General features: G+C 34.4%; 1 protein-coding gene across 1 annotated transcript; it reads right to left on the minus strand.

Annotated features, from left to right (window-relative positions):
* Positions 1-7587: 7587 nt before the first annotated feature.
* Positions 7588-8445, minus strand: LOC143586068 (uncharacterized). The gene has a single exon (XM_077067697.1). It carries the CDS (start codon positions 8443-8445, stop codon positions 7588-7590), a length of 858 nt encoding a protein of 285 aa, XP_076923812.1.
* Positions 8446-27769: the final 19324 nt, after the last annotated feature.

Genomic DNA, 27769 nt, shown 5'->3' on the forward strand with positions numbered 1-27769 from the left:
TGGAACGAAGGCTGTGTGAAGTTTTCTTGAAGCCACAAGTTCATGAAGTTTTCTTGAAGCCACAAGTTCACGAATAAAATGATAATCCAAATCAACATGTTTGGCTCGCTTTTAAGGGACCCGCTTTGTGTGTGAAAGGGCGTACTTTGATTATCACGCAATAGTGTCATTTGATCAGGAGGGAGAGCATGAAGTTTCTGAAGTAGATGGGTGATCCAAGTGATTTCAAATGCATCATTAGCCATGGCGAGATATTCAGACTCACAACTTGATCGAGACACAGTTGGTTGTTTCTTTGCACTCCAAGAGACTAGGTTACCACCAAGAAAAATAGATTAACCATGGATGGAGCAACGGGTTTTGAGACATTGTGTCCAATCCATATCAGAATAGCCGAGGATGTGAGTTGATGTAGGCCGAGAGAATTGAGGCCCGTTGTAAGGCACCACGCCTAGTGCCCTACATTCGTAGATGGACAGCTAGACACACGACACAAAAAAGAGCCAATAGGAGAAAGGCATGCGTCGTGGAGGCAGGATAATTGAATGCACCGCCAGGCAATAACATTTACGTCTACCTGGAGTAAATAAGAGTCAGACTCGTACGTGCATTGACGTCACGACAACTACAAGTTATAGGGACAGAAGCTACCTTCATAAAGAACCCCAGATACAAACACAAATAAACTATAAGGCCACACTTCCACCCGCAAAGCAGCCGCGGAAGAAAGAGTGGACTGGGGGGCTTGTGGAGGTAAGGTACTAACTCAATAAAGATAAAGTAACCCCTCCGGGATCATAAACAATCAACATGAAATAGGTTGATAGCCCGCGGAGAGGAGCAATCTTAGAGGGGAAAGGGTAGTTCGCCTGCGAGAAACGCTACCCTTCATGGAGAACTTTAGACCATCCGCGGAAAGATTCGTAAGTCTCCCGTAGGAAGAATACTTAAGAACTTATAAAGAAAGAAGAAGCACGGAGGACTCGTTATAGTTAAACACAGGCCATCACGTGATAGTGAGGTAGGAGCCAATCACAGACCAAGCCCCGCACTTTCCATTAACGCACGATGGTCCAATGATACGGTGCCAGCATGGTACCTGCCCCTGACGAGGATCTCCGTAAGACAGCTGGACAACAAATCAGGAGTCGTTATCATGCACAACCATGAGAATGGAAGGTTCCATTAGGTGGGACAGTTGCCCAATCACCCTTCTCCTCCCTAGGCTATAAATACAACGTGAAGAACAATGGTAAAAGGATTGGATACTCTCGAATTCTCACTAAATAAATCTCTGACTTACCATACTGATTCTCACGCCGGAGGGTGGTTACGAGAAGACCCCCTACTCCTGTTCTCGTAACGAACTCACGGTGTTTTGTGATGTAGGTTGTTAGCCATCGGAGATCGGAATAGTTACTGTTATTTCCATCGAGGAATACCTATCTAAGCCTTCCTAGGGTTAGATTAGGTGATAACCTTCTAGGTTGAGATGCTAGACTAAGCCTACCAAGGGTTAGACTAGTGTTTCTTCAGTTAGGGCTTTGTGCAAGTAATAAGGTGCACCGTCGGCCGGTGTAGTAGTCTAAGCCTACCAAGGGTTAAACTAGTGATCCCCTTGCCGGTGATTTCCATGACATGCGTTTGAAATTCTGCACCCTATAAGACCGTGTGTAATGGATGAAGCCCCTATGGGGCTTTTATGCGCCATGTGACGCCACGTCATGATAGGAGATTTATGGCTAAAATTGGTGTAGTGGATGGAGCCTCTTCAAATCATTAGCTTATTATTATTATTATTTAATTATTATATTTTATCAAAAAAATAAAACTAAAATGAAATAGCAAGCCCACGAATCATCTTCCACTCCTTTCCCCCTACCGGCTATGTGGGAAGCATCCCCCCTTTCCATAGCGCCCATAGCGCCACTGGCAGATTTTTCTATAGGCCAAACCGGGCCACGACCCCATCACATTTTTTGCTCGGTAGTGTCGTTTTTCCGGAAAAATCAAAATAGATATGTATGCATGCATGCATGTATATATGTATGTATGTATTGAGTCCGGCCTAGCCAAGTTATTTTGAGTTCGGCCATGCATAATATTTAAGTCCGGGCTAGCCTTGAATTTTTATAGATGTAAAGTTTGTTTAAAACCGAAGAAGAGAAACCATAAACGAAATAAACGTAAAGATAAAGAAAGGAAGGCTAAGAAATAAAACTCTATAAGACCAACTCCAAGCCCAAATAAATTTTAAACAAAAAACTTAACATTAAGCCCAATATCCAACCCTAACATCTTGTTGATGTTCGAACACAACAACAAACAGAGGTTCCATTGTGCGATGGCCGCTGTGTGACTTATTGACTTATGAGGTTCGGCACAGAAATCAAAACAAAAGATGAGAAGCAAGCAAGTGAATTGGTGAAATCGTTTGGGTGTGATCGATTGATTGATTGGGCACTGTCGTTGTCTGCTAAGGCATGAAGTTCGGAACCGACTCGTGTGGGAGTGAAATCGATTAATCAAAACAGTCAACAGAAACAAGCAGAGAACAATTTTGGCAATTCTCAGTTCACCATTTTGTATTTCTTTCAATTTGGTGGGTTAGGGATTGGAATTATTGTTTGACCCGACCCGAACCAGATTGCCAACCCGAAATTTAGAAGTAGAAAAAAAATTGGTTCTTGTGACTTTCGGCCCATCCATACTATATGCTCAAGATTCGCCACTGCATGGAGCCCTGGAGGCGATGTTGTCACACCCCAAATCTGGGTCTAGGAGTGTGACCAATAGTTGGTACCTGTTTTGAAAATATATCAGAGTTGCGGGTTATTTAGCGGAAGTCTTTGATTATAATAAAATAATAATTTTTTTGAAAATCTCTTGGATAATAAATATCCAAATATTTGGTTTACAAACCTTGTTTATTCTTGTTACAATATTTTATTTATTTAAAACTGAGCCATCACCATCTACGAACATCTAACTCTATAAATGACTCTTATGCCTTGCTATCTGTACTATGCTTGCTTTCCTGTAATGTGGGGAAAAATACGTCAGCTATGTGCTAGTGAATCGTTATGACTAAGCATTTAAATAACAATTGTAATACAAATATAGATTTCTCAACATATCTCAGCAGATATATTGCTATACGATACCTGTCTATCGTATAGAGTGTATAAATCTGTTTTGATTGATTGTAAAGGTTTAACGTATTCACGTTATAAAAAGGTTAGACGTATTCACCTGTGATTGTCTTTTTGAATGATGTGGTGATCTCATTTGAAAACCTTTGTGAATGAATGATGATTACCTATCATAAAATATGTTTATATAAATACCTGGACCGTCTCTTGATCTAGCTACAGACCTTAGTCTGGTTTTGATAGCTTTAAACCTTAACTGATCGTTTGTTTGAATAAAATATTTAAACCCATAGTCTTTTCATTTGTTTACAAATCATGTGTTGAGTTTCTTCTTCATGAAGGACCTCTATTGATAAGTTTCTTCTTCAAGAAGAAACATTGAATGACTACAACCTTTGTATGTAAAATCTTACGTTTCTTAATCACGAAAAAACATAAACTTTAACTATATCTTTTACAAGTAATGTTTCTTAATTGTGAAGAAACAATATTTCAGCTATAACATGTGAATGTTATATTTCTTAATCATAAAAAAATATTATTTTGACTATATCCTTTGTATGTGAATGCTTATGTTTCTTAAGCATGAAAAACCATAACTTCTACTTATGAAAAGTTATATTATTGCTTAAATGTGATAAGGTTCAGGCTATACCCCTGACTATGGTCTAAGTCATATAATATAATAATAATAAAATAATATTTAGGCAGAACCCCTACCTTACGAGGGTATTTGGAGTTAGATGCCTATGACTGATCGAGCGGCACTGCTACTCTATATCGCGTTCTACAGCTTAAACTGTCAGAGCTTCGAAGCTTGGCACGTTCCACGATATCGGCACGCTTCTCGAGGCTAAGTGTGTGTGAGAAAGTGTGTGAGTTTGGTGTGAGTTGGGAAGTGCCGATCACCCCCTATTTATAGCTGATTTTGGGAACCATCGCGTAGCGCGATGGTCCCTTCTATTGGGGCATCACGTAGCGCGATGTCAGGGTTTGACGCGTGGCATGCTGACTCAGCCCTAGCGTCTGCCACGTGTCCCCCGTCGCGACACGTGTCTGGTGACTCATACAACCCCATCGGGTAGCGCGATGGCGTTGTTCCTGGGCTCATCGCGTAGCACGATGGGTCCTGGAATCAGATTTTTCACTTTTCATCCTTCGTCTTTGATAACTTGCCACTTCTAGATCATACTTTCATTTTCCAAAAATACTAAAGCGGCCCTTATGCGGCTCTGCGAGCGTGCGAAGTGCAAAGTGCGCCATCAACATAAGATGCGAAGTGCAAAGTGCGAAGTGCAAAGTGCGCCATTGTATTCCATCTTTCCATGTCGGATGGAATTTCCTACTTCCTTAACATAAGATGCTTTGTTTTTCTTATCTCTTTTCTTTCTCTTTACTTGTTATAAGAATATTTTTAATCCTTCAATTTTCAAAGTTGACATTTTTAGTCCAAAATAATTATGGAATTTTCTAGGATGTTACAATGTTCCAGGCACTATGGGGCTCCATGGATGGGGATGGCGCGCCCACTACGGATGGTCTAATAAAGATGGTAACTACATAGCATAGTTGGAGGTAACAGTTTTTCCCATTATCAGTAAACTTAGAAAAATATAATTAATTTAAATTAAATCATAATAGTGTTTGTTTATTATTATTATTATTATTATTATTATTATTATTATTATTATTATTATATGACTTGTATATTGATGCATTACTGACTTGTAAATTATAATTAATATCTTGGTATTGAAAAAGGTTTACGTCAGAACGTCAACAAAAATAAGCACATCGTAGCAATAAGTTTGTTTTTTTTTAATCACAATTAACGATATCGAAGTAAACAAAAATAATAATAAACTTATCAAATATACAGGTAAAGATGAGGGGCGAAAGTTATAAATATTACTTATATTTAAAAATCGTTGGCTAAAGCTAAAAGGATGTTATTGCAACATTGTTTTTATTTGTGTATTTGATTGTGCCAAAGATCATTATGCCCCCTTAACTATCTTTAAACATGTATCAAGTTTTGTAATTTATGTAATATAACTTGTATCTCTTAAAATTTAAGAGGTCCTTTACTCCTCCATTATATATATATATATATATATATATATATATATATATATATATATATATATATATATATATATATATATATCTATTCTAATAAAGTAAAATAAATTAGAACACTTGTCATGTTTTGGTTAATTCTCACAAACTTTTTCCCTCAAAAACTAATATACCCTAATATATGTAATAGATCAATAATTATTCACTTTCTTTTTACACTATATTTATATAATTTCTATATATTTTTATAAATATAAATATTAACATATTATTTTACTATATATTTCAAAATACTTGGTGAATTCCAAAAATCAACAACAACTCATGTTTCTCAAATGAAAATTGTTTCGGGTTTTTTGTGGAAGTTAATTTTGATTTATGGGTCAAAAGTTGGTAAATACATTATTTGGTACAAGTTAACTACATTTGGGTCAAAATTTGTTATGGGTCAAAAATGAAAATTTTGAGTATTTTTAAAAGTTTGAGAATGCAAAATAGATTTATCGTTAAATTTGTTATGAGTTCAAAGTGTTGACTTTGAAATGTCAAAAATATGAAAGTTAGAATTTTAAACATGATTCGGGTTTCAAGTTTATTTTTAAGGGGCATTTTTTGAAATAATCAAAAGGTTCAAGATTTGACAAATTGATTATTTTTCTCTCAACTATTAAAATTTAAGAAATGATTGCGAACACTTTCGCCATGCCTATCAATGCTTCTAACTTTTATCAAATTTGAAATATTTATGTCAACATTAATTTTTCCTTTAATGGTGATCAAAATGTTGTATGGGAAGCATGTCATGCAAAACTATGCTCAAATGAAACAAAATATTTACAAAATTGAATTGGTTAACATGCTATTTTTTATGTTGTCAAGAAGCCCTCTAAAACTTATCAAAATCATTTTTATGGTGTAGCTCAGAAAAACATAGTTCTTGAAGAATATCCATTGCTACAATTTAATATCCTACTTTCCTTTGATGGGTGGTAAATTGATAAATATATCAATAAAGGTAACACCTCTTTTATATTTAGGCTGAGTAGTTAGAACTATAATCGTATGAGAAGTCTTATTTTCGAAATTGGTTCATAACCAAAATTCTTTCAATTATACATATATGACACCGAGAACGAATTTTTCAATAGAAAGAAGCATTCTCGGGTACGATTTTGCGCGGATATTTTTGTGTTAAGTTCATTTAAAAAAATAATTTTGTGATATAAATAAAATCAATTTATGTACACATTGTATAAATATAAGCATAGATGTAATACATTTTTTTTTCATATACGCTATGCAATTATTTGTTTTACTTATAATTTTATAATTTGAATTATCTCGTGTGTGACACACGCTCTAAAACTAGTGTATATATATATATATATATATATATATATATATATATATATATAGGGTTAGGTTAGAATAAAAACTCACTTGAGTTGTGAAAAAATCTAGAAACTCGTTCTCAACCACATGTTTTTAATTAAATATTAAATCTTGTGATCCACAATTAAAGTTAATAAAAAAATATAAAAGTTAATTTACATTTTCTCTCTCCTGAAAACATATATAAAAATTAGTAAAAATATGTAAAAAAAATAGCAAAACACTTTTTTTTATGTTTTGTATTAAATGTAACAACATATATTACATGTAACAAAAAAAAAACCAAAACGATGTTATATAGGGTTTTCACGGATTTTCACAACTCAAGTAGGTTTTCATTATAACCTAACCTATATATATACATACACACATAGAGAGAGAGTATCATTTCATTTGTTTGATTAGTTTGGTTCCATAGGTCGATTATATATATACCAAATTTATCTATACCAAGCTTCAACTTATGGGCATATTTACTAAAGCGGTTCCTGTTCTCTATTTGACAACTTCAGCACCAAGCTTTGTGTTGACTTAACCCTATTCCTTTGAGAAGATATTAGCGAAAGTTGATGATAGAGAAGTTTGTTACTTATGTTTATTTAGTGTAGGTAACAATAAAGTTTACAACTCGTATTTATCCTAATATATTTATATCTGTTGTGTTATAGATACATATTAATATGTCATCAAAGGATTTTCACGAACCATACATTATATAGCATTACAACAAAAGAGAAAGGCATAGTGTTTCCGCATCCCTTTTCAGTTGAAAATTACATTCATTATTTTGTAGCATCTTGATGCCCATAGGCATATATAGTCATATAAATACCGTCAAACTTGAATTTGAGGTTGACCCAGCTGAATATCATTGTTCACTTTGAAAGCAGGTTCAAACTCGCAGAGATAACCTCCTAGTTGACTTGACAATGCCATCTTATCGGTTGGTTCGCGATGATAAGACTTACAAACAAGATAGACCATTGTTTGCGCAACATAATCGATAAGGAACAGGTTCATTAGTAGAAAAACGCACACCAGCCCCACTATTAGCCCAATAAGCCCGTGCCACACGAACACGAAAAACAGTATCAAGATGCCCACAAAGATGCAGTATAGCGCCAAGAACACGAACCATGATAACCACCTTTGCCCCTTGATCAAAAGTATTACCTCTCATCATCGCTTTGAGACCATAACAGCCTTCCAAAACAGAAACCACACTAGCCAGCTGCCAAAGAGCGGTTATATACACAAACCCAACACAATACAAAGCAATTAATACGTAAAGCACCACGATGGCGAAGGTGGTGTCTGTGGTGGTGGTTTCCCAAACGCGGTACACAAACATCGCAACCATGTTGTAGATAAAGAAACCAAAGTAAATCCACAAGCAAGTTAGAGCTAGTCTCTTCCACACTTTGGGGACAATTTTTATAACCTTCTTAAACGTCACCTCGTTGCCAGAATACAAGGCGGCGATGGTGTAAACAACTGCAGCAGTCGAGAGAAGAGAGAAAAGAAGGAGGAAGGTCAAGTAGATGAACTTGAATATCCAATATCCGATCCATGCAGACGACAATTTACGGTAGAGATGCTCGGATTTTACGTTACTGTTGTCTATTCTGTCTTCATGCCGGTTGATGTTCCAATCGAGTATATCTACGACGATGAAATGAGCGAGGAAGATGAAGGATAAAGGTAGGATGAAGGTGAGGGTGATCTGGGTGAAGATCTTCTTCCATGAAAAAATGGTTTTGAATGATTCTTTGTAGATGCCAAAGAAGCCAACCTCTTGCATTTGTTCTTGAGGTATGTCCATGGTGTTTTAAGGAAAAGGGGTGGAAAAGAAGTGAAGGAATTGGCGTGCATTTATAAGGAAGTTTAATGATTTGGTTCATAGATTTGCCCAAGGCATGTTTTAAGAAATAATATGGTGTGGAGAAGATTTCTATGTGACACCTTTTTGTGTATTAGTTGTCTTCATATGGCCGGTAGGAGATGCTATTTGTTATAGAGGTCATGCTAAGTATTTCATTATTTATTAAGCAACGCAATTACACAAATATGACACACATGGACACACACATATGTATATATACACACACTAGCTTTTATCTTTCGTATTATGGGGTTGTTTTCATTTTTCGTTTCTACTATTTATATATTTTATGGGATTTTAATTTTATTTATTGTAAGAAAGTTAATAATATACTTAGGTTTTGATGGTGAAAAGGTTTTATATTTGATGTTATAACCCGTTTAAAAGCAATATAGATTTGGTGAACTATAAAAGTGTTTCTTAATTATATATACTATTCTTTTTTAAAAAATTGAATATTAATTTTAATATATCCATATTTTTTAGTATTTTCATATCAAATATTTGGTGAGATTAACTTTTAATATAATGAGATATTATAACCCATTTAAGGGTTATCTCGGTTTGGTGAGACTCGTACCCGTGATATTCGGGTCAAATGCATGAGAAACTTGCATTTAAAAATAAATCAATCTGGTGGCTTAAAAGGGTGTCGAAAGCAACCAGAGAGCTTTTAAAGGTTTCGCTTATATATATATATATAGGGGAAACTAACGGAATCCTTAGAGTATCCCCATTACCTGATAAAAGGATCTTGTCAGTATAGGTATAAAAAATCTTTTACAAATTAAATTAACGTGCTAACTGTGAAATTCAATTAGTGTAATTATATATACAAGTAGTGTAATTATGTAATTGTATCGGAGTTACACTATGCTGTAATTATCCTACACAATAATTATACTACTCGATTCTCACAATGAGCACGTTAATTTATATATATACTAGATTTTATCCCCCGTAGCACTAGGGTAGTTTAAAATTTTTGTTTATAATATTGTGAATGTATTTTTTTGGATTTTAGTTTATTTATTGTAAGAAGTTAATAATATTCCTTAACCTATTTTGATTAATTTATGTTGGGTTATGTTCAATTTTTAATGAAACATTGAATGAATTATGTACTTAATTTTTATACTTATTCATTTATGTTCATTTGTTATAATTTGGATATTATTTTGTGCAACTTTTCATTCAAGTTAAACTTAAAAGAAACAAGAATTTCTAATTTAACTAAATCTATATTGAGAAATTAAATTAGAATTTGATTACGGGGTTTGTTTTATATTTTACATTTCTGTTATTTATTTATTTTTTTGTATTTTAGTTTTATTTGTTGTTAGGAAATTAATAGTATACTTAGGGTTTGATGATAAAAGGGTTTCACAAATAAATGAAATATTATAATCGGTTTAAAAGTTATCTGGGTTTGATGGGACCTTTGGCCTACTTATTTTTTTTACTATAAAATTGTTTCAAAATTATAAATAATATCCTTTCTTTTTAAAAAAAATCGGATATTAATTTTTAGTATATCTCTATTTATAGGATTTTCATATCAAATATTTTGTGAGATTAATTTTAAATATAATGAGATATTATAGCAAGTTTAATGGTTATCTGGGTTTGGTGACCCATACCCGTAAATTTGGGTTAAATGCATGAGAAAACAACATTTACAAATAATGCAATCTGGTGGCTTGAGAGAAAATAGAAAGGTTTCGCTTATATATATATATATATATATACACACACTAGATTTTATCCCCCGTGTTACGGGGGGTTGTTTTACATTATTCGTTTTTAATATTTATATATGTATATTTGGATTTTAATTTTATTTATTGTAAGAAAGTTAATAATTAATATACTTAAGATTCGATGATGAAATGGTTTCACAAATAAATGATTTGTTATAATCAGGTTTAAAAGCTATTTGGGTTTAGTGATACTTTTCTTTATTATAAAATTGTTTCTTAATTATAAATAATATCTTTTTTAATAAAATAGGATATTAATTTTTAGTATATCCATATTTTATAAGATTTTCGTATTAAATATTTGATGAGATTAATTTTTAATATAATGAGATGTTATAACCCGTTTAAGAGCTATCTGGGTTTGGTGAGACCTTTATAATTCGGGTCAAATGCGTGAGAAGCCTTCATTTACAAATAAAGCAAACTGATTGCTTGAGAGAATGGTTGTTTTACATTTTTTATTTTTTAATATTTATTTTTTGGATTTTAATTTTCTTTATTGTAAGAAAGCCAATAATATACTTAGGGTTTGATGATGAAAGGGTTTCATAAATAAATGATATGTTATAACCCATTTAAAAGCTATCTGGATTTGGTGACCCATGACCCGCTTATGTTTTTTACTATAAAATTGTTTATTAATTATAAATAATATCTTTTTTCTTTTTAAATTGAATATTAAATTCTAGTATATCTTTATTTTATAGGATTTTTACATCAAATAATTGGTAAGATTAATTTTTAATTTAATGAGATGTTATAACCCGTTTAAGAGCTATCTGGTTTTGGTAAGACCCATTCCCATGAATTTGGGTTAAATCAATGAGATGTCTCCATTTAAAAATCAACTAATCTGGTGGCTTACATAAAAGGGGGAGCGACCACATCGCGACACGTAGAATTTTTGGGTTTTCGTTTATATATATATATATATAGGGAGAGGATCAAGAGAAAACTAAAAAACTCCTAAAAAATTATTTTTAATTAAAAATAAAAAAATATTTTCAAAATTCTGTTTTAGCCATTATTCTTATATTTTCTTATATTTCACTCGAAAAATATAAAAAAATAAAAAAAAAATAAAAAAACCGCTGTAATGCACATACGTATTACTGTGCGATACCGTTGTATTACACATGTGTATTACTATGTATTTTTGAGTTTTATAGTGTTTTATTGCATATATTCAATATTTGTGTATTGTATATGTGTAGTAGTGTTGTATTATATGGTAAAAAAATAATAATAAAATAAAAGTCGATGTGGTGTACATGTGCGTTAATGTTGTATTACACATACGTACTAATGTGTATTCGATGTGTGTATTAGTCTTATATTGCATATATACAATAGTGTGTATCAAATATGTGCAATAGTGAATAATGGGAAAAAAAAAAGAAACTTCAAAAAAAGTGTAAGAAGTGGTATGAGCCATTGGATGAAATATAACAAAGGAGGGTAGGATGGTCCATAGATATTTTATTATTTTTGGAATTAATTATGTAATTATTATCTTGTGCTAACTTTCAATTAATATATAGCCTTCATCAAATATAATCCTTCTTCAATTCCTAAATTAATTCCCTTGAAATTCCGGTACCCATCAACAGACCAAGAAGGCATCGAAATTCCCAATATGTAACACCGTGAAAATACCCCATCTAGTTTTGGGCCAAAGATGTCAAGATTAGAAGTTAAAGGGCTAAAAATGCCAAATCTGAAAGAAGAAGGTCTAAAATGAAATTTCTGAAACTTATACATCTTCGCGTATCGCGAAGATGCAAAGAAGGACATCTTCGCGTATCGCGAAGATGCTGGCACACATTTCAACGTTATCCAGTGACGTGGTGACACGTGGCAGCCTGGGGTTGACATGTAGAATTGCGGCGCCGACTTAAGCAACTTCGCGTATCGCGAAGGTACTCAGGCAAACATCTTCGCGTATCGCGAAGATGCACAAAAATGGCTATAAATAGGGCAGCCACGAACACAGCCCATTCATCCCATTTTCACCTTCATTTCACACACTTAACCTGGGTAATCGTGCCAAGGGTGTTCTAGGGTGTCGAGGGCTGTTTTCATGAAGAACCGGGGTGTCGTTACGCTGTTTAACGAACTGCTGATCTCGTAATCAAGATACGAGCTGAACTGCTGCTGAATTTCTCATCTTTTGTTCTCGCCTAGCCGGATAAGGTAGGATTAGGGTTAAGTAAGCCTATTATATATAGTTATTAATACCTGGTTATGGTTATAGTCGTTAAACTGTAATTATTTTTCAAGTAATGTTTTATAAAGCAAAGACGTTGCTTCCACGTGAAGTAATGTTATCAAAACTATTATTTTGATAGGCATGTAGTAACTGGAAGGGGGTATCATTAGTAGACTCTTCTTGCCTAAGGAAAGCAATTCGTACAAATCCCAATCAACCGCGAGACCCGTTTGCTTACCTGGAGAAGTTTGCCAACGTGATATCCTTTATTAGGCCAAAGCGTGCTATTCCAAACGTCATATGTAAATCCAAAGTATTTTCATAAAACGACTATAACTATACTAAGGTTAGGTCAGACATTAAGTCTGCTGATCAGACCACGAGTCTGCTGAACTGAATCAGACATTAAGTTTGCTGATCAGACCTCGAGTCTGCTGAACTGAATCAGACATTAAGTCCGCTGATCAGACCTCGAGTCTGCTGAACTGAATCAGACATTAAGTCTGCTGATCAGACCTCGAGTCTGCTGAACTGAATCAGACTTCAAGTCTGCTGATCAGACCTCGAGTCTGCTGAAACTATAACAAACTTAAAGTCTGCTGAATTATACCAACTAGGTACTTATGCATACCTATTATGAATATAGGTTAATAGCATACTGAAGTCAAGGAGGTTGATATTTACTACTGATATACGAGGTGAACACGTTAACCTTTTACTGTGTGAACTGATTTTACTCTTATAATAAATAGGTTGTTTATTACAAAGAGTCTGATAAATGTTTGCATGAGATATAATCTCTAAAATCGTTATAATACAAAATAGATAATAAAAAGCAACTCAGACCGAATACACATGTGTCTGGATCCAAACATAACTGATAATTGGCAGACAAAACCAAGTCAGTCATAACCGGTTCTCCAACAGGGTTATATAGCCTAGGGGAAGGTTGTCTCCGAACAGGGGCTATATACTCGGGGAACCTTTGAATTGTGTGTGTAGGGTAGTGGTACAAATCCCGGGAATGGACAGGCGTTCATGCTGAGTTTGTGAAACAGAAAACTATGTTTGTATTTAACGACTGTTATAAATGTTTTATCGAGTCAACGTTTCACCAGCATATAGCTGACGTGTTTTTCCCACCTATGCAGGTAACTAGATGACTATAGATGATATACAAGGATGGGAGTCATTAGAAGATCGCTACAGATGGCTCGTTTTTGATAAATATGAATCCTTGTATAATTAATATTATGATTTTGTAAAACGGAAACTCGGGTGTTTAATTCCCGAGTAATTTTGATAATGTAAATTAATATTTTAATATTTAAAGTCTTCCGCTAAAATGAACCCGCTACTCTGATATATTTACAAAACAGGTACCAACTGATGGTCACACTCCTAGGCCCTAGATCGGGGTGTGACAGGTTGGTATCAGAGCCATCGGTTTCAGCGAATTAGGTATTAAAATTAGTACCTAAGCTTTAACCATTTATTTGATAAGTAGGGATAAGTTATGATTGGTAGTCTACCTGTCCCTAAGTTATTATATATACAGATGTCTTACAATAACTTCTACGGACAAAAACGTCGGGTCGCAAGGCGATCTAATCCTGCCCCCGATGCTGAGCCGTCTGACCGAGTTAGCACAAATTTTGGTCCTAAGTGACCAACTGTTTCGGTAAATCCGACTGAACCGGTGCAAGTGAACCCGGCTGATCTGAATCCGATGAATCTAAACCAGTCAAACCCTGTTGATCAAATCGATCCTTACTTGGCTTACGGAAGCCAACCAATTTATGCTCCTGGAAGTCCGGAGATGCCAATCGAAATATCCAGTGACACTTCCGAAAGTGTTCCAATGACCGGTACCCCGAACTATTATCCATATGATCTGGAAGTTCAGAGTAGAGTCAAACAAGAAACTAGTACTGAATCTTCAAGTTGGATGAACCGTCATTCCAACCAGAGCTTATGGCATTTTGGATCACCCCCACCAGGTGCTCAAACTTTAGCTGAACCAAGTCGAAGATCGGTTTATTATTCTGATAATCCTAATTTTCCACCGTATCATGGACCGGTACCAACTATAGATGAACAAGCAAACGAGATACGGGAAGAAGCCCGTCTGATTGAAGAATTTTAAACAACCAATCTTCCTGATGAGGAAATGCAAGCATATATAGCTAATCCTCACTTGTATCCGAGAGAAAATGCTTATCTTTTTCCTTCGGCATCCGCACCGGTAGGGTATCCCAACCCACCCAACTCGGTGATGGATGAATTAAGAAATGAAAGGATCAAGAATAAAAAGATGGGTGATAAGATCATAAAAAAATGTGATAAAATGAAAAAGATGGTTAAGAAATGGACCAAAGATAAGGATTATATAACTACTGTTGTTGTATTTCCATCTTCTGTAATACTATGAATAAAATTTTGCGTATTAAGTTTTAAATTCATGTATTTATATGATTTACAGAATGTCTGAACAACAAGAAACCCGAGTCAGTCAAGGGAGTCAAGCTGATAAAGCAAAGACCCCTGAAAATAATAATTTACTTCCTGAAGAATACATTGGAGAAATTCGCGATATGATAAAAGAAACAGTTTCTCCATTAATCAAAAAAGCTGTGACTCCTCTAATAAAAATTTTTCAAGATCACACCGCGAATTCAAAAAGTATGGCTAGATCAAAAACAAGATCAATTAAACAACCAAGCCATAGCATATCTGTTCATTCTAAACCAGAAGATTCAAAAAGGACAAGGAATGATAAAACAAAGGAACTGAAAAATAAGGGATACGAGAGTTCTACTGCTGAATATGAACCGAGACAAACAAAGAAAAAGAAAGTCAATACGGGATGTACGTTTAAAGACTTTCAAGTATACAAACCAAAAGAATTTTATGGGGATAAAGGTGCGATTATTACTCTTCGTTGGCTCGAGGAAATGGAGTCAATAATTATTATCAGTAAGTGTACCGAAGAAGAGAGTATCCAGTACTCGTCCCAAATGTTTAAGGGAGAGGCGCTGGAATGGTGGAATACGTTGATAGACGTAAAAGGAAGAAGTAATTTGTATAATCTCGAATGGGAAATTTTTAAGGAACTGATCAAACAAAGGTTCTGTCCGATACATGAAGTTGATCAAATTCAGACCAAGTTATGGAATCATAAGGTCATCGGTACTAATCTCAAGGAATACAACACAAAGTTCCTTGAATACTGTAGACTGGTACCGCATCTGGTTACACCAGAGTACAACAAAGTAACCGGATATATTTATGGTTTGCCAAAGGAAATCCGTGATCATGTGAGATCACACATGCCTACAACAATTGAGTCTGCTATTGAGCTGGCTGGATATTTGATGGATAGTATGATTAGAAATCGAGAGGAGGAAAGGAAGATGACGACTGAGAAGAAGCGTGAAATTGATGAGAAAAGAAAGTTTGAAAGAGGGAAGGAGAGGTCGGCTGCATTTAACCGGTCGATGTGTAAAAACTGTGGTAAAAAGCATGATGGGAGATGTTTGAAGCCTACCCCCAAGATGGATGTTCGCAAGTTTGATCCATATTCAACCTACAACTTTTGCAAACGACCGGGACATAAAGAGGAGGATTGTAGGAGAAAGTTGATTGTGTGTTTTGAGTGTGGTGAGAAGGGACACTTTAGTGCGGAATGCACTAAGAAGAAACCGACAGCTGGAGGCGCCAGTGATAGTGGTGCCAGAAACGAGGGGAGAAAAGGAAATGCCCGCGCGTTTATGCTTAACACTCTGAAGACGGGAGAATTACCAGACGTGATTACTGGTATGTTTCCTATCAATAATGTTTATGCTAGAGTATTATTTGATTCAGGAGCTAATCAAAGCTTTATAGATTATAAGTTTTGTAGTCTATTAAATGAACCTCTAGCTAAATTGAATAAACAATATGAAGTAGAAACGGCTAATGGGTCAGCAATCAAAATATCTGAGGTATTAAATAGTTATATTACCTTAGTCGGATATGAAATGCCAGTGCAATTATTACCAATGGAGTTAGCTGGATTTGATGTTATTTTAGGGATGGATTGGTTAGCCGCCAACCAAGCCCGAATATTATGTAACGAAAAGGCTATTGAAATTCTAACTCCAAACAATAAGATTATTTGAATAGTTGGTGATAAGGATTCTGGTAGAATTGGAATTATTTCGAAAATCAAAGCAAGTCATTGTTTGGGTAAAGGTTGCTTAGCATTCATGGCTTATGTAACCAAGGAGCCCGAGCCTAAGAAACTAGAAGAGGTCCCAATTGTCGCTGAATTCAAGGAAGTATTTCCTGACGAGTTGCATGGAATTCCGCCAGATAGAGAAGTTGAGTTCAGAATAGATTTAGTTCCAGGAACAGCTCCGATTGCTAAATCTCCATATAGATTAGCACCAACAGAAATGAAAGAGTTGAAGAAGCAATTAGATGAATTATTGGAGAAAGGATTTATACGACCAAGTTCTTCACCCTGGGGAGCTCCAATATTGTTTGTTAAGAAGAAAGACGGATTAATGAGGATGTGTATTGACTATCGGGAATTGAATAAAGTCATGATCAAGAATCGATATCCGTTGCCAAGGATTGATGATCTTTTCGATCAATTACAAGGAGCAAGTTGTTTTTCCAAGATTGATCTTAGATCCGGGTATCATCAACTGAAAGTTCAGGAAGAAGATATATCCAAGACTGCATTCAGAACCCGATACGGACATTATGAGTTCACTGTTATGCCTTTTGGACTCACTAATGCTCCAGCAGCTTTTATGGATATGATGAATCGAATCTGCAAACCTTACTTGGATAAGTTTGTTATTGTCTTTATTGATGACATTCTTATATATTCCAAGACGAAGGAAAAACACCAAGCTCATTTGAAAACCATACTCGAAACGTGAAGGAAAGAGAAGCTTTATGCCAAATTCTCAAAATGTGAATTCTGGTTATCTGAAGTACAGTTTCTTGGACATATTGTTAATGAGAAAGGTATTCAAGTAGATCCGGCAAAGATTGAAGCGATTACTAAATGGGAGAAACCCAAGACTCCGACTCAAGTAAGAAGTTTTCTGGGGTTCGCATGTTATTATAGAAGGTTTATCCAGAACTTCTCAAGGATAGCGGTTCCATTGACATCATTGACTCGGAAATCTGTTAAATTTGAATGGGGACCGAAGCAAGAAGAAGCATTTGAAACTCTTAAACAGAAACTGACAAAAGTACCTATCTTAGCCTTACCTGAGGGGCAAGATAACTTTATTGTATATTGTGATGCTTCGCATACAGGAATGGGATGTGTTTTGATGCAAGGGAAGAAGGTAATTGCTTATGCTTCACGACAATTAAAGGTTCACGAGAAAAATTATACCACTCATGATCTGGAATTGGGAGCTATAATTTTTGCATTAAAATTATGGCGACATTATTTATATGGTGTAAAGTTTACAGTTTATTCTGATCACAAAAGTCTGAAGCACATATTTGATCAGAAAGAATTGAACATGAGACAAAGGCGATGGATAGAGACGTTGAACGATTACGATTGTGAAATAGTTTACCATGAAGGTAAAGCTAATGTGGTAGCTGATACTTTAAGTAGAAAGGAACATGAAAAGCCAAAACGAGTGCGAGCTTTAAGGTTAGAACTTAAAATAGATCTATTAACTGAGATTAAGAAAGCTCAGAAGTTGGCACTAGAAGAAAATAATATAAAAGTTGAAAAAGAAAATAGAACAATAGATCAATTGGTTAAAGGTGACGATGATATACTCATATTAGGGAAAAGAATCTGGATACCAATGGTTGGGAATTTGCGAGAAAAGATATTAGAAGAAGCTCACAAATCCAAGTATATGATGCATCCGGGTAGTGATAAGATGTATCATAATCTCAAGGATGATTATTGGTGGATTGGAATGAAGAAAGAAATTGCTCTGTATGTGGCGAAATGTTTAACATGTTCAAATGTCAAAGCCGAGCATCAAAAGCCATTAGGTTTGTTAACACAACCAGAAATTCTGATTTGGAAATGGGATATGATTACCATGGATTTTATTATGAAGTTACCCAAGACATCTCCACAAAATGATGCTGTCTGGGTCATTGTTGATAGACTGACCAAATCAGCCCATTTCATTCCAATTCAGGAAACGTTTAGTATGGACAAATTGGCACAATTGTATGTGGAAACATTGTATCATTGCATGGTGTACCGTTGTCAATGATATCCGATAGAGATAGTCGTTTTACTTCTAACTTCTGGAAAAGTTTCCAAAAAGCAATGGGTACGCGGTTAAATTTGAGTACTGCTTATCATCCACAGACATATGGACAAAGTGAGAGAACAATCCAAACATTGGAAGATATGCTTCGCGCTTGTGTTATAGAGCTAGGTGGAAGCTGGGATACTCACCTAGCGTTGATGGAATTTTCGTATAACAATAGCTATCACACAAGTATACAAATGGCTCCATATCAAGCACTATACGGACGGAAATGTAGAACACCTGTATGTTGGTCTGAAATTGGTGATAATCAGTTATTAGGTCCCGAGATTGTTCAAAGAACAACTGACCAAGTAATACAAATTCGAAAAAGATTGAAAGTAGCACGTGACAGACAGAAAAGTTATGCTGATGTAAGACGAAAACCATTAGAATTTAAAGAAGGAGACAAAGTGTTACTCAAAGTATCACCTTGGAAAGGTGTGGTTCGTTTTGGAAAGAAAGGGAAGTTAAGTCCGCGTTTTGTTGGACCATTTAAAATTATTGAAAGAATAGGTCATGTAGCTTATCGACTTGAGTTACCCGAAGAAATGAAAGGAATCCATGATGTATTTCACGTATCGAATCTACGAAAATGTCTAGTTGATGAGACACTTGCTATGCCTCTAAAAGACGTACAAGTGAATGAGAAACTCAAGTTTGTAGAGGAGCCGATACAGATTGAGGATAGTTAAATCAAGTTTCTAAAGCGCAAAAGGTTGAAATTGGTCAAAGTATGATAGAATTCCCAACGTGGTCTGGAATTCACTTGGGAACTTGAGTCCGAGATGAAACGAAAGTATCCACATCTCTTTGCATAAATCTCGAGGACGAGATTTTTCTAAAGGTGGGGAGGATGTAACACCGTGAAAATACCCCATCTAGTTTTGGACCAAAAATGTCAAGATTAGAAGTTAAAGGGCTAAAAATGCCAAAAATGCCAAATCGACACTGTAGCTATCGTAACCCTGGAAATTCCGATAGACCTGGAAATTCCGATACCCACCGGCAGACCTGGAAATTCGTTACCCTATTCCCCGGTACCCATCGTAACCCTGGAAATTTCGGCAGACCAAGGAGGCATCAAAGCAATAACCCTATATTATTGTGAGCCGGCATTGTAACCCTAATCTCTAGCGACGGCATCTTCACCACCAAACCAAGAAGGTCCGCCTCCGCTTCCTCAGCGCCGCCCTCGTGTCCAATCCCCTTCACCGGTAGACCAAGGAGGTCCTCCTCCGGCAGACCAAGAAGTCAGGTCATTAATGTGTCTCCGGTGATAACTAGATTGGTTTCTCCGGCGATGACGTTTTTCCGGCAAGTCTTCCTCTTCTCCGACAAGTCAGCTCCAGCCGCTTCGGTGGTCAGTGACTGCGATTTCTCTTGTACAGGTGATTTTTTTGGCAGATCTGGGTGACGGTGGTGGAGGTGTAGGTATAGAAGAGGAAGTGAAGTTTTAGAAGTCGGGGGGTGGGGCTGGTTTTGTGAGATTAGAGTTTTAGTTTGTGATGGACAAAAATGTTGGTTGCTCATTAAGTTGTTTATGATGTTGAAGCTAGTGTGTTTTAGTTCTTAGTGTTCTTGGTGTTTGTTGTTTATGATGTTGAAGCTAGTGTGTTGTAGTTCTTAGTGTTTTTGGTGTTTGTGTTTTAAATTTGGATTAAAATATGGTGTTTTTTTTTTAAGTTTTGATTATTTTGATTTAAAATACACTGTTATATTTCTTGTGATGTTTTTGTTGGTGTGTTTTAAGTTTGGATAAAAAAATGATAACTATAAATTGATAATGTTTTCATATTAACACACTAGACGATTATGCCCCTGGAGTGTTTTTAAAATAAGTATTAAAATAAAACACACCGCCTATAAAACACACTTTCCATCTAGACCATCAGATCACCAAATCTAATGCAACAAATTACTTCTTACACTTCTTAGACACACTTCACTTCTTATATATATATATATATATATATACTAGCATAGAGCCCACGCTTTGCGGCGGGTGTGAACTATGACTACACTATTGTTGGTTAAAGGATTTTAAAGTGCTACTATTTCCATCAATGATGTATAATTTAGGGGCTGAACGGTTACCCATTCAGACTTAAGGCTACCTCTTAACCATTCAGATGTTATGAGCCATTAAGAGGTAGCCTCTTAATGACTGTTAAAAGGCTACCAAACAGCCCCTTAGTCATTATCAAGTTGATATTTCATTATGTATGGACATGTATTGTATTTATAAATAGTAAATAAAATGTACATAACTGAAGGCAGGGGTGTGGCAGGTCGATGCACAAGTGAAAATTTTAGATTTATATATCTACCAAAACTTCAAACTACAGTATGAAAGCAAGCTGATAATTCACCAAAAGACAGAGAAACAATTAGTAATGACTCAATCTTAAGTTTGACACGATAGATGAGATCATACATTAGGGATGCTGGTCAATTATAAGTCTTGGATAAAATTCTTGAAAACGCTTTCGAAGAATAAAAAAAAATAAAAATAAAAGACTGTGCTACTCATTTAATTCGTTATCTTGTAAGCCTAAACCAATATATATTATGATCTTTTTTTATTTGTTTCATTAATTACTTATTATTTGTGCACATTATGATTTCCTTTAGGTATGTAACTTATTGCGTATTATCCGTATGATATCAAAGACAAACATTCCAAATACCACTCATAGTAAGGTCTAGGCGTGAAGTTTCATCTATCCCAGAGGATAAAGATGTTGTGCCTACTAAAACATCTAACTAAAAAAAACGGTTTTCTTTTTTATATATATAAATAAAATACATATATAACATAAAGAAAACAAATACTAATCTATAGGTAATTCAAGTAACATTGCAAGGAACCTATTTGTTAACTCAAGTGAAAGGTTTCTAACATGCTTTAAACATCGCAACTTTTTTTTCACAGAATCAATATACCTTTAGAAAATGCAAAATTCAGATTTATAAACATTTCTTTCAATTCTCCAGTTTCATCTGAAATCTTTTGTGCCAACCGTTCGTTGCTCGTCTATGGCTCACCGCTTCTTCCAATTTCATGGCAGACGCTTGGTCGATTAATACAAACTATAACATAACATACACTCAAATTTCACCAGCCACATGTAATTTCAGCTTCTAAATAGTACTAAAAAAAGTCAAAACATTGACTCTGTATGTCAACTCTTATGTGTGATTTCATTGCTGGACATCAACCAATCGGGCCTAACCCCATTTTGGCGCAAACTAAAAAAGTAGGCATTTGGATATGAATCCATTTACCCTACCCATCAGGCCCCCGCCCATATTGCCACATCTGACGAGCACCGTGTTAATAATCAACGAACGTAAAAATAGAACCGAATATTCTAGGTAACAAACTATATAATGTATTTATAATTAAATCCAAATACCTAAATGAAGTTTAAATAAGTACCTTAAGGCACATCAAAGACATTATCAGGAACATATTTATGTTGAAGATAAGGCCATTTTTGTTGCACTTTACGTAGATGAATGCATAAACCTGCCTTTTTAATTTTACATTAGCACCGATCATCAGATCGGTTATTGATACAGGGTACAAAATGCCTTCGGGCCAAAGACCCTACAATAGATTAAATATAAACTTTGGAAGGAGTATTGACTCAGTCGGGTCATGCAAGGAATAATATTAATGCATAAATAATTACATGTTCTTCTTGGACTAACACGTTCGCACAACTCTTTAAAAATAAATATAACAAACAAAAGAATCGGGATTTATTTAAATATCTCTAAAACATAAAGGATAACAAGATTCATCTTTGGTCTAAAAATATGTATTTTTATATACTAATATAGATAGGCTTGGATAATATACGCCTTCTGAAAAATTGGCTATGATTTAGCAAAGAGACAAGCCAACACGTATGCTAGTCACTATGAAGCAGCTTATATTTTTGAAATAGCATTCAATTACCATAGAACGCATAAAGTCTATAAAAACTACACAAATATAGTTCGTATTAAATCTCTTCAAGAAGCATATGAATGAATTTAATCAACATACAGATTTGAAAGCAAATGATGGCTATGATTTCAACATAAAAACATCCAGGTTTTTTAATCCAAATAAGCATGTGGGAAAACTTTTGATAAAACTTAAAATGAAAAAAAAAGATTATAGCATTACCACTGTGTGAAGTTCCCAAGCCAAACCAATGGGCTTCCTCTTTATAATAACCACCAGCTGACCAATTTCCAAGCATTTCAAAGAACGTGTGATGATGAATGTCCTTACAGACATCAAGACCATTATGCTTCCCGCCAGGTCGGATGCATCTCTGAGTGTTGCACCAGGTCAGTTCGCTTCATGACATGTTCGGGTCAACAGTGTCCAAAAAAATAGGCTTGAACCGGTTCATTCCTGCAAAACATTAGTTATAGTTTATTAATTATTAAGGATAAAAATTAACTGATGTATAAACTTATATAGCACCTTAAAATTTTGCAGCGCTTGCAGAAGGGTTTGTTGAAAACAGTTTTGAAGACGTTGAAGTTTCAGCAGCAGGGGTCGAAAAAAAACGAAGACAATGAAATAGCAGGGAACAGAGTAGTAAAAGGCCCAGATCCACCTGTTGCAACTGAGGCAGACATTGATGGAAGAGCTGATGTTGCTGATACTGCTGAGCTGGCAGCGGCTTGGGTTAAAGGCTGTGAATTAACAGGAAGATGCATAGCAGGTGTACACTATGGGCCACTGCCACTCGTTTGGTGGTTTCATTGGTTTAAAAAGGCGTGCTTAAGGCGTAAGGCGGTCGGGGCGATTAGAAAAAAGCCTTATTTTACGTAACGTGTCGAAATACACGAGGCGACCTGAAGTGGCGCTTTTTGTAAATAACTTTTTGAGGCAACGCTTCATGTAGATTGCTTCAATATTTAAAACCTTTTTTTGAAACTGAAATTAACTTTTATTTTGTAATTCCCAGTCTAAATTCTTTTAAACTTTTATTTATGGTAATATATATAGTTACAAAGAGTCTGTAGTTGTTTGTTAAGTATGTTTTTGATACTTAAGTACTTAAAACATGGTAAACACTAAATAGAAATTTAAAATAATTAATAGATATTATATAACATACGTGAAGCTTTTGCCTTGTGTTTAAGGCACTCGCCTTAATTTTTAAGATCAAAACGCCCTGCCTCGCCTAGTGCTTTTTTTAACCAAAGTGGTTTCCCACCTGATAACCACGATAAACAGATCGTTTCCCATCCCCGATTACACATTGATCAACCAAGTATGCAGTTTTCATTGAAGACATATTATAGTTTAGATGTAATTCTTTTATATACACTACGTTTCCACTTTTTGTTGTAAAACTATATTTTTAAGTAATAACAACAAAAAAAGGGTTAAGAAATGAAGTTCGTGTCAACCCGTAGACAATAAGAACTCGTTTCAAAAACATACCAAACCTAATGGCAAATTAGTAAATAACCAACTGCATCAGTTGACGTGTTTTAATAATAAGATTTGAAAGCATCTTACTGGGCTAATTAGTAAATAAACAATTCAACCCAGAGCCCTAAATTGTCACAAAATAACCAAATTCCATGTTTAAAATAAGAAAAATCCCAAAAATATCGGAGATTAACATGCGTAAATCAACCAAAGAGTTAACAAAATAACAAACCTGAAAGAGCAGGATGTAGAACACCGTCTCTAATAACCATACAAGAGCCAACGCAATCCAAAGATCATTTTCAAAGTGAACCCACCTTTTACCAACTTCATAAAAGAAAATAACGTATTTAACTACTTCGATATGTCTCTATATAAATAAACCAATAACTCATATTTGGTCGTTTCAACCCACTTACCAAATATTAAAAGAAGAGTAACCTACTTTTATACTCTGTTTACGACTGGTGTTAGATCTGCAAAACACATACGCCACTTTGGCAAACAATTGATTAATGATGACTTTCCAACATTTAGATAACCAAACTGTTCCAACTATTCCAGCAAGCACCTGTTACACATTGTATAATGTCTAGTAAGAAAATTATTAAATTGCAACTATTATCAAATTGCACAATTTTTTAATTTCTTATATAATGCATAATTGTTTAAATACTCACTGAACGGGGAAGTAGCCCCGGTGTTCTACATTTCATACTAACTCCAGCAGCTAATGAATTTGCTTATCTACATAATTTCATGGTTTCTTACATTTTTAATAACAGACGCATTATCTTGATTCTTGAATAATGCATCTGTTTAATTTAGATAAATTATAAACCCTAGATTATCACTCCAATCAAATTGATTACCTCCCAAAACTAAAGCAAATCAATGTCATTAAAATTAAGAGTTTACAGTAACAATGGAAAATCAAATTGACAAACCTTCGTAAACATGCCATTTTAGAAGATAGAAATTAGCAAATGCACGAAGGTTTGTAGCCCTAACAATAACTTCCCTACAAACCCCCAAGCCGAAATCAATGAGAGCAGGAGCCGTGGTTATATAGTCGATTTGTAACCCTGTTATGGGGAACAATTGAACAACGTCTTTAATGGGTTGGTAACTGATGGTAGACTCTTCAAGTGATTGCACCTCCAGAATTGATTGCACATATTGATTGCAATTGAAGTATGAGAGAGGATTCAAGAATTAATTGAATGCATTGATTGCAATTGAATGGTGGCGGTGAGTTGCTTTGAAGGGTGCCGGAATGTGGCCGGGGGAGGATTAAGGAGCCGGTAGTTATAAGTATTACGGGTCTTACGGAGAGAAAAATTGGTATATCAAAAGCCTCCTATATACTTTATAATGTAATATAAAGTAGATATAAATATAGATATATATTGCTTAAAATGAATTTAATTTTATGTGATCGTTGATTAATGTTTGGGTAAAATTACAAATAGAAAACTACAAACAAGTAATTGATTTATTTTAAAGAAATAATGTTGTCTTGGTTTTCTCAAACAACAAACAAATTATCCATATAATTAATCTAGCATCATAGCGTACGTGTTTTTTCACCCATCAAATAAACGTACACTTACTAATAAGTAGGGTTTTAAATGGTTATAATAGACGGGTTAAAAGGGTTTTAAACGTGTTTTGTGTCAACCTTACAAAATAGGTTTTTTTATTTAAATTATAAACCGGTCAGCGTGTTTAATAAATAAGACAAGCACACTAATAAAAAAATGAGTATTATCGATGTACACTTCCTTCAAAAATATGTCAGTGAAGGTTTTCCTATATATTTGTTGTTAAGTTGTGGTAGCCGGTAGGCGTAATCTACTTATGATTATAGACAAGTTGTAATCCATTTAAAACATGAAAGAGCTAAATGGTAAATTAGGGGTTTGAGGTAGTCAAGTGTGCATCTTTGATAATTGCATATAAGGATCAATAAAGGTAAAATTATTATGAATAATTACTTATATGTTTATCAACACCTAAAATAGACTGGCTTATTTTCCAAGCTTCTCCATCTTTATATAATATCTTGTTGTATCTTATTGTATTTTACATATTATTAATGAAATCTCCATCTTTCTCCCTGCATCTCTTTCCCATGTTCTTTAGCTATTAGGCTTGTTTCACAACATGTTATCAGCACGAAGACTCTACACGAAGAGGCAGTGGAGCACCAATCTAAAGATCTCTACAAAATCGACTACAAATCCTAATCTATGTGTAAGACGAATTGATGAACGGGAGTTCTACAAATTTCAATTGTTTTCCGTTAGTTAATGAGGTAACTATTATTTATTTCATCTTATATTATAAGCTATAACTAAAGAATTTTAAAATATAGAAAGTTTTCCATGAGTCGGCCTCGATTGATTTGTTCCGTTTAGAGTTTTTCCCCTTGTCGGTTTACTTCAATGGGTTCGGTGCCAATTTCATGTTCTTTTAATTGTTGAGATTTTTGGTCCCCCATAACTAAATATTGATTTACTCTAATCTCTAGGTATATAATTAAATTAAATCTTGATTGATATAAACTGAATATGTGTTTCGGTTAATTGTTTATAAAGTTTTAGTTTATAAATTGATTATGTAGTTTCAATCAACTATTGTTATATATCGACAAACTATTGTTATAAAAAAAAATAAACAGTAACTATGTGATTTAGTTATACCAAATTGTTTTACGTCTTTGTTTATTTTAAAATGTTAGGAGAGAGAAAAAAAAGGATATGTCGACAAACTAATTTAATATGATGATTCTATCCATATATAAATTTGAAAAATTTATTAAATACAAGTCCTTTAATATAAAGGTATTTTAGGGAAAAGGTATTTGTTGAGATTAGAAACAACAAATAACTGATTTTCTCTTTGCATTCTTGCGTATCTTTTCATTCTTGTTTATTGAGCCGATTGTTTATAATTATATGCATGGGAATCTTCTTTTGAAACTAATTTGTTTTTATGAAAATGTACGCTTACCTGTGTTTAAGTTTTGGCTTTCGTATTGTATTCCGTAGTATAATATTGCATTATTTGTAAAACTACACACGTGGTTTATTGAGCATGCTTGTAAGTATTTTGTATATTTGTTTTGAATTATCATCATCAAGACATCATGATTATGTTAATAAATGATGCATTCATAATTTCTCTGTCCACAAGTTTCTTGTTTTTGAGTGTGAGAAGTAAATATTACATATTTTTAGTCAACAAAATTTATTGTTATAATATTACTAAAAGATAACTGCCATTATAGTTTATATATATATTAGTATATAGGTTTTAACAGTCTCTATACGATTCGGTTCGTTGCATTTTATGATAATTATCACTTATTTGTATAAACTATATAAGAATTGAACACATGAGATGTTAGTTGAGTCAAAGATATATGCTTGTAAACTTAACATTGTGAACTTCATGATACCTCTTTATTAGCTCGAAAAGCAAGAAAATTTTATGTTATTATAAACTTTATGGAAACTTGATAGAGATATTTACCTTTTTTTTTTAAATT

This window comes from Bidens hawaiensis, unplaced genomic scaffold (genome assembly GCF_021521415.1).
Source record: "Bidens hawaiensis isolate Kalapana, Puna unplaced genomic scaffold, B.hawaiensis_p1.1 tig00034294_1, whole genome shotgun sequence".
NCBI classification, from domain to species: Eukaryota; Viridiplantae; Streptophyta; class Magnoliopsida; order Asterales; family Asteraceae; genus Bidens; species Bidens hawaiensis.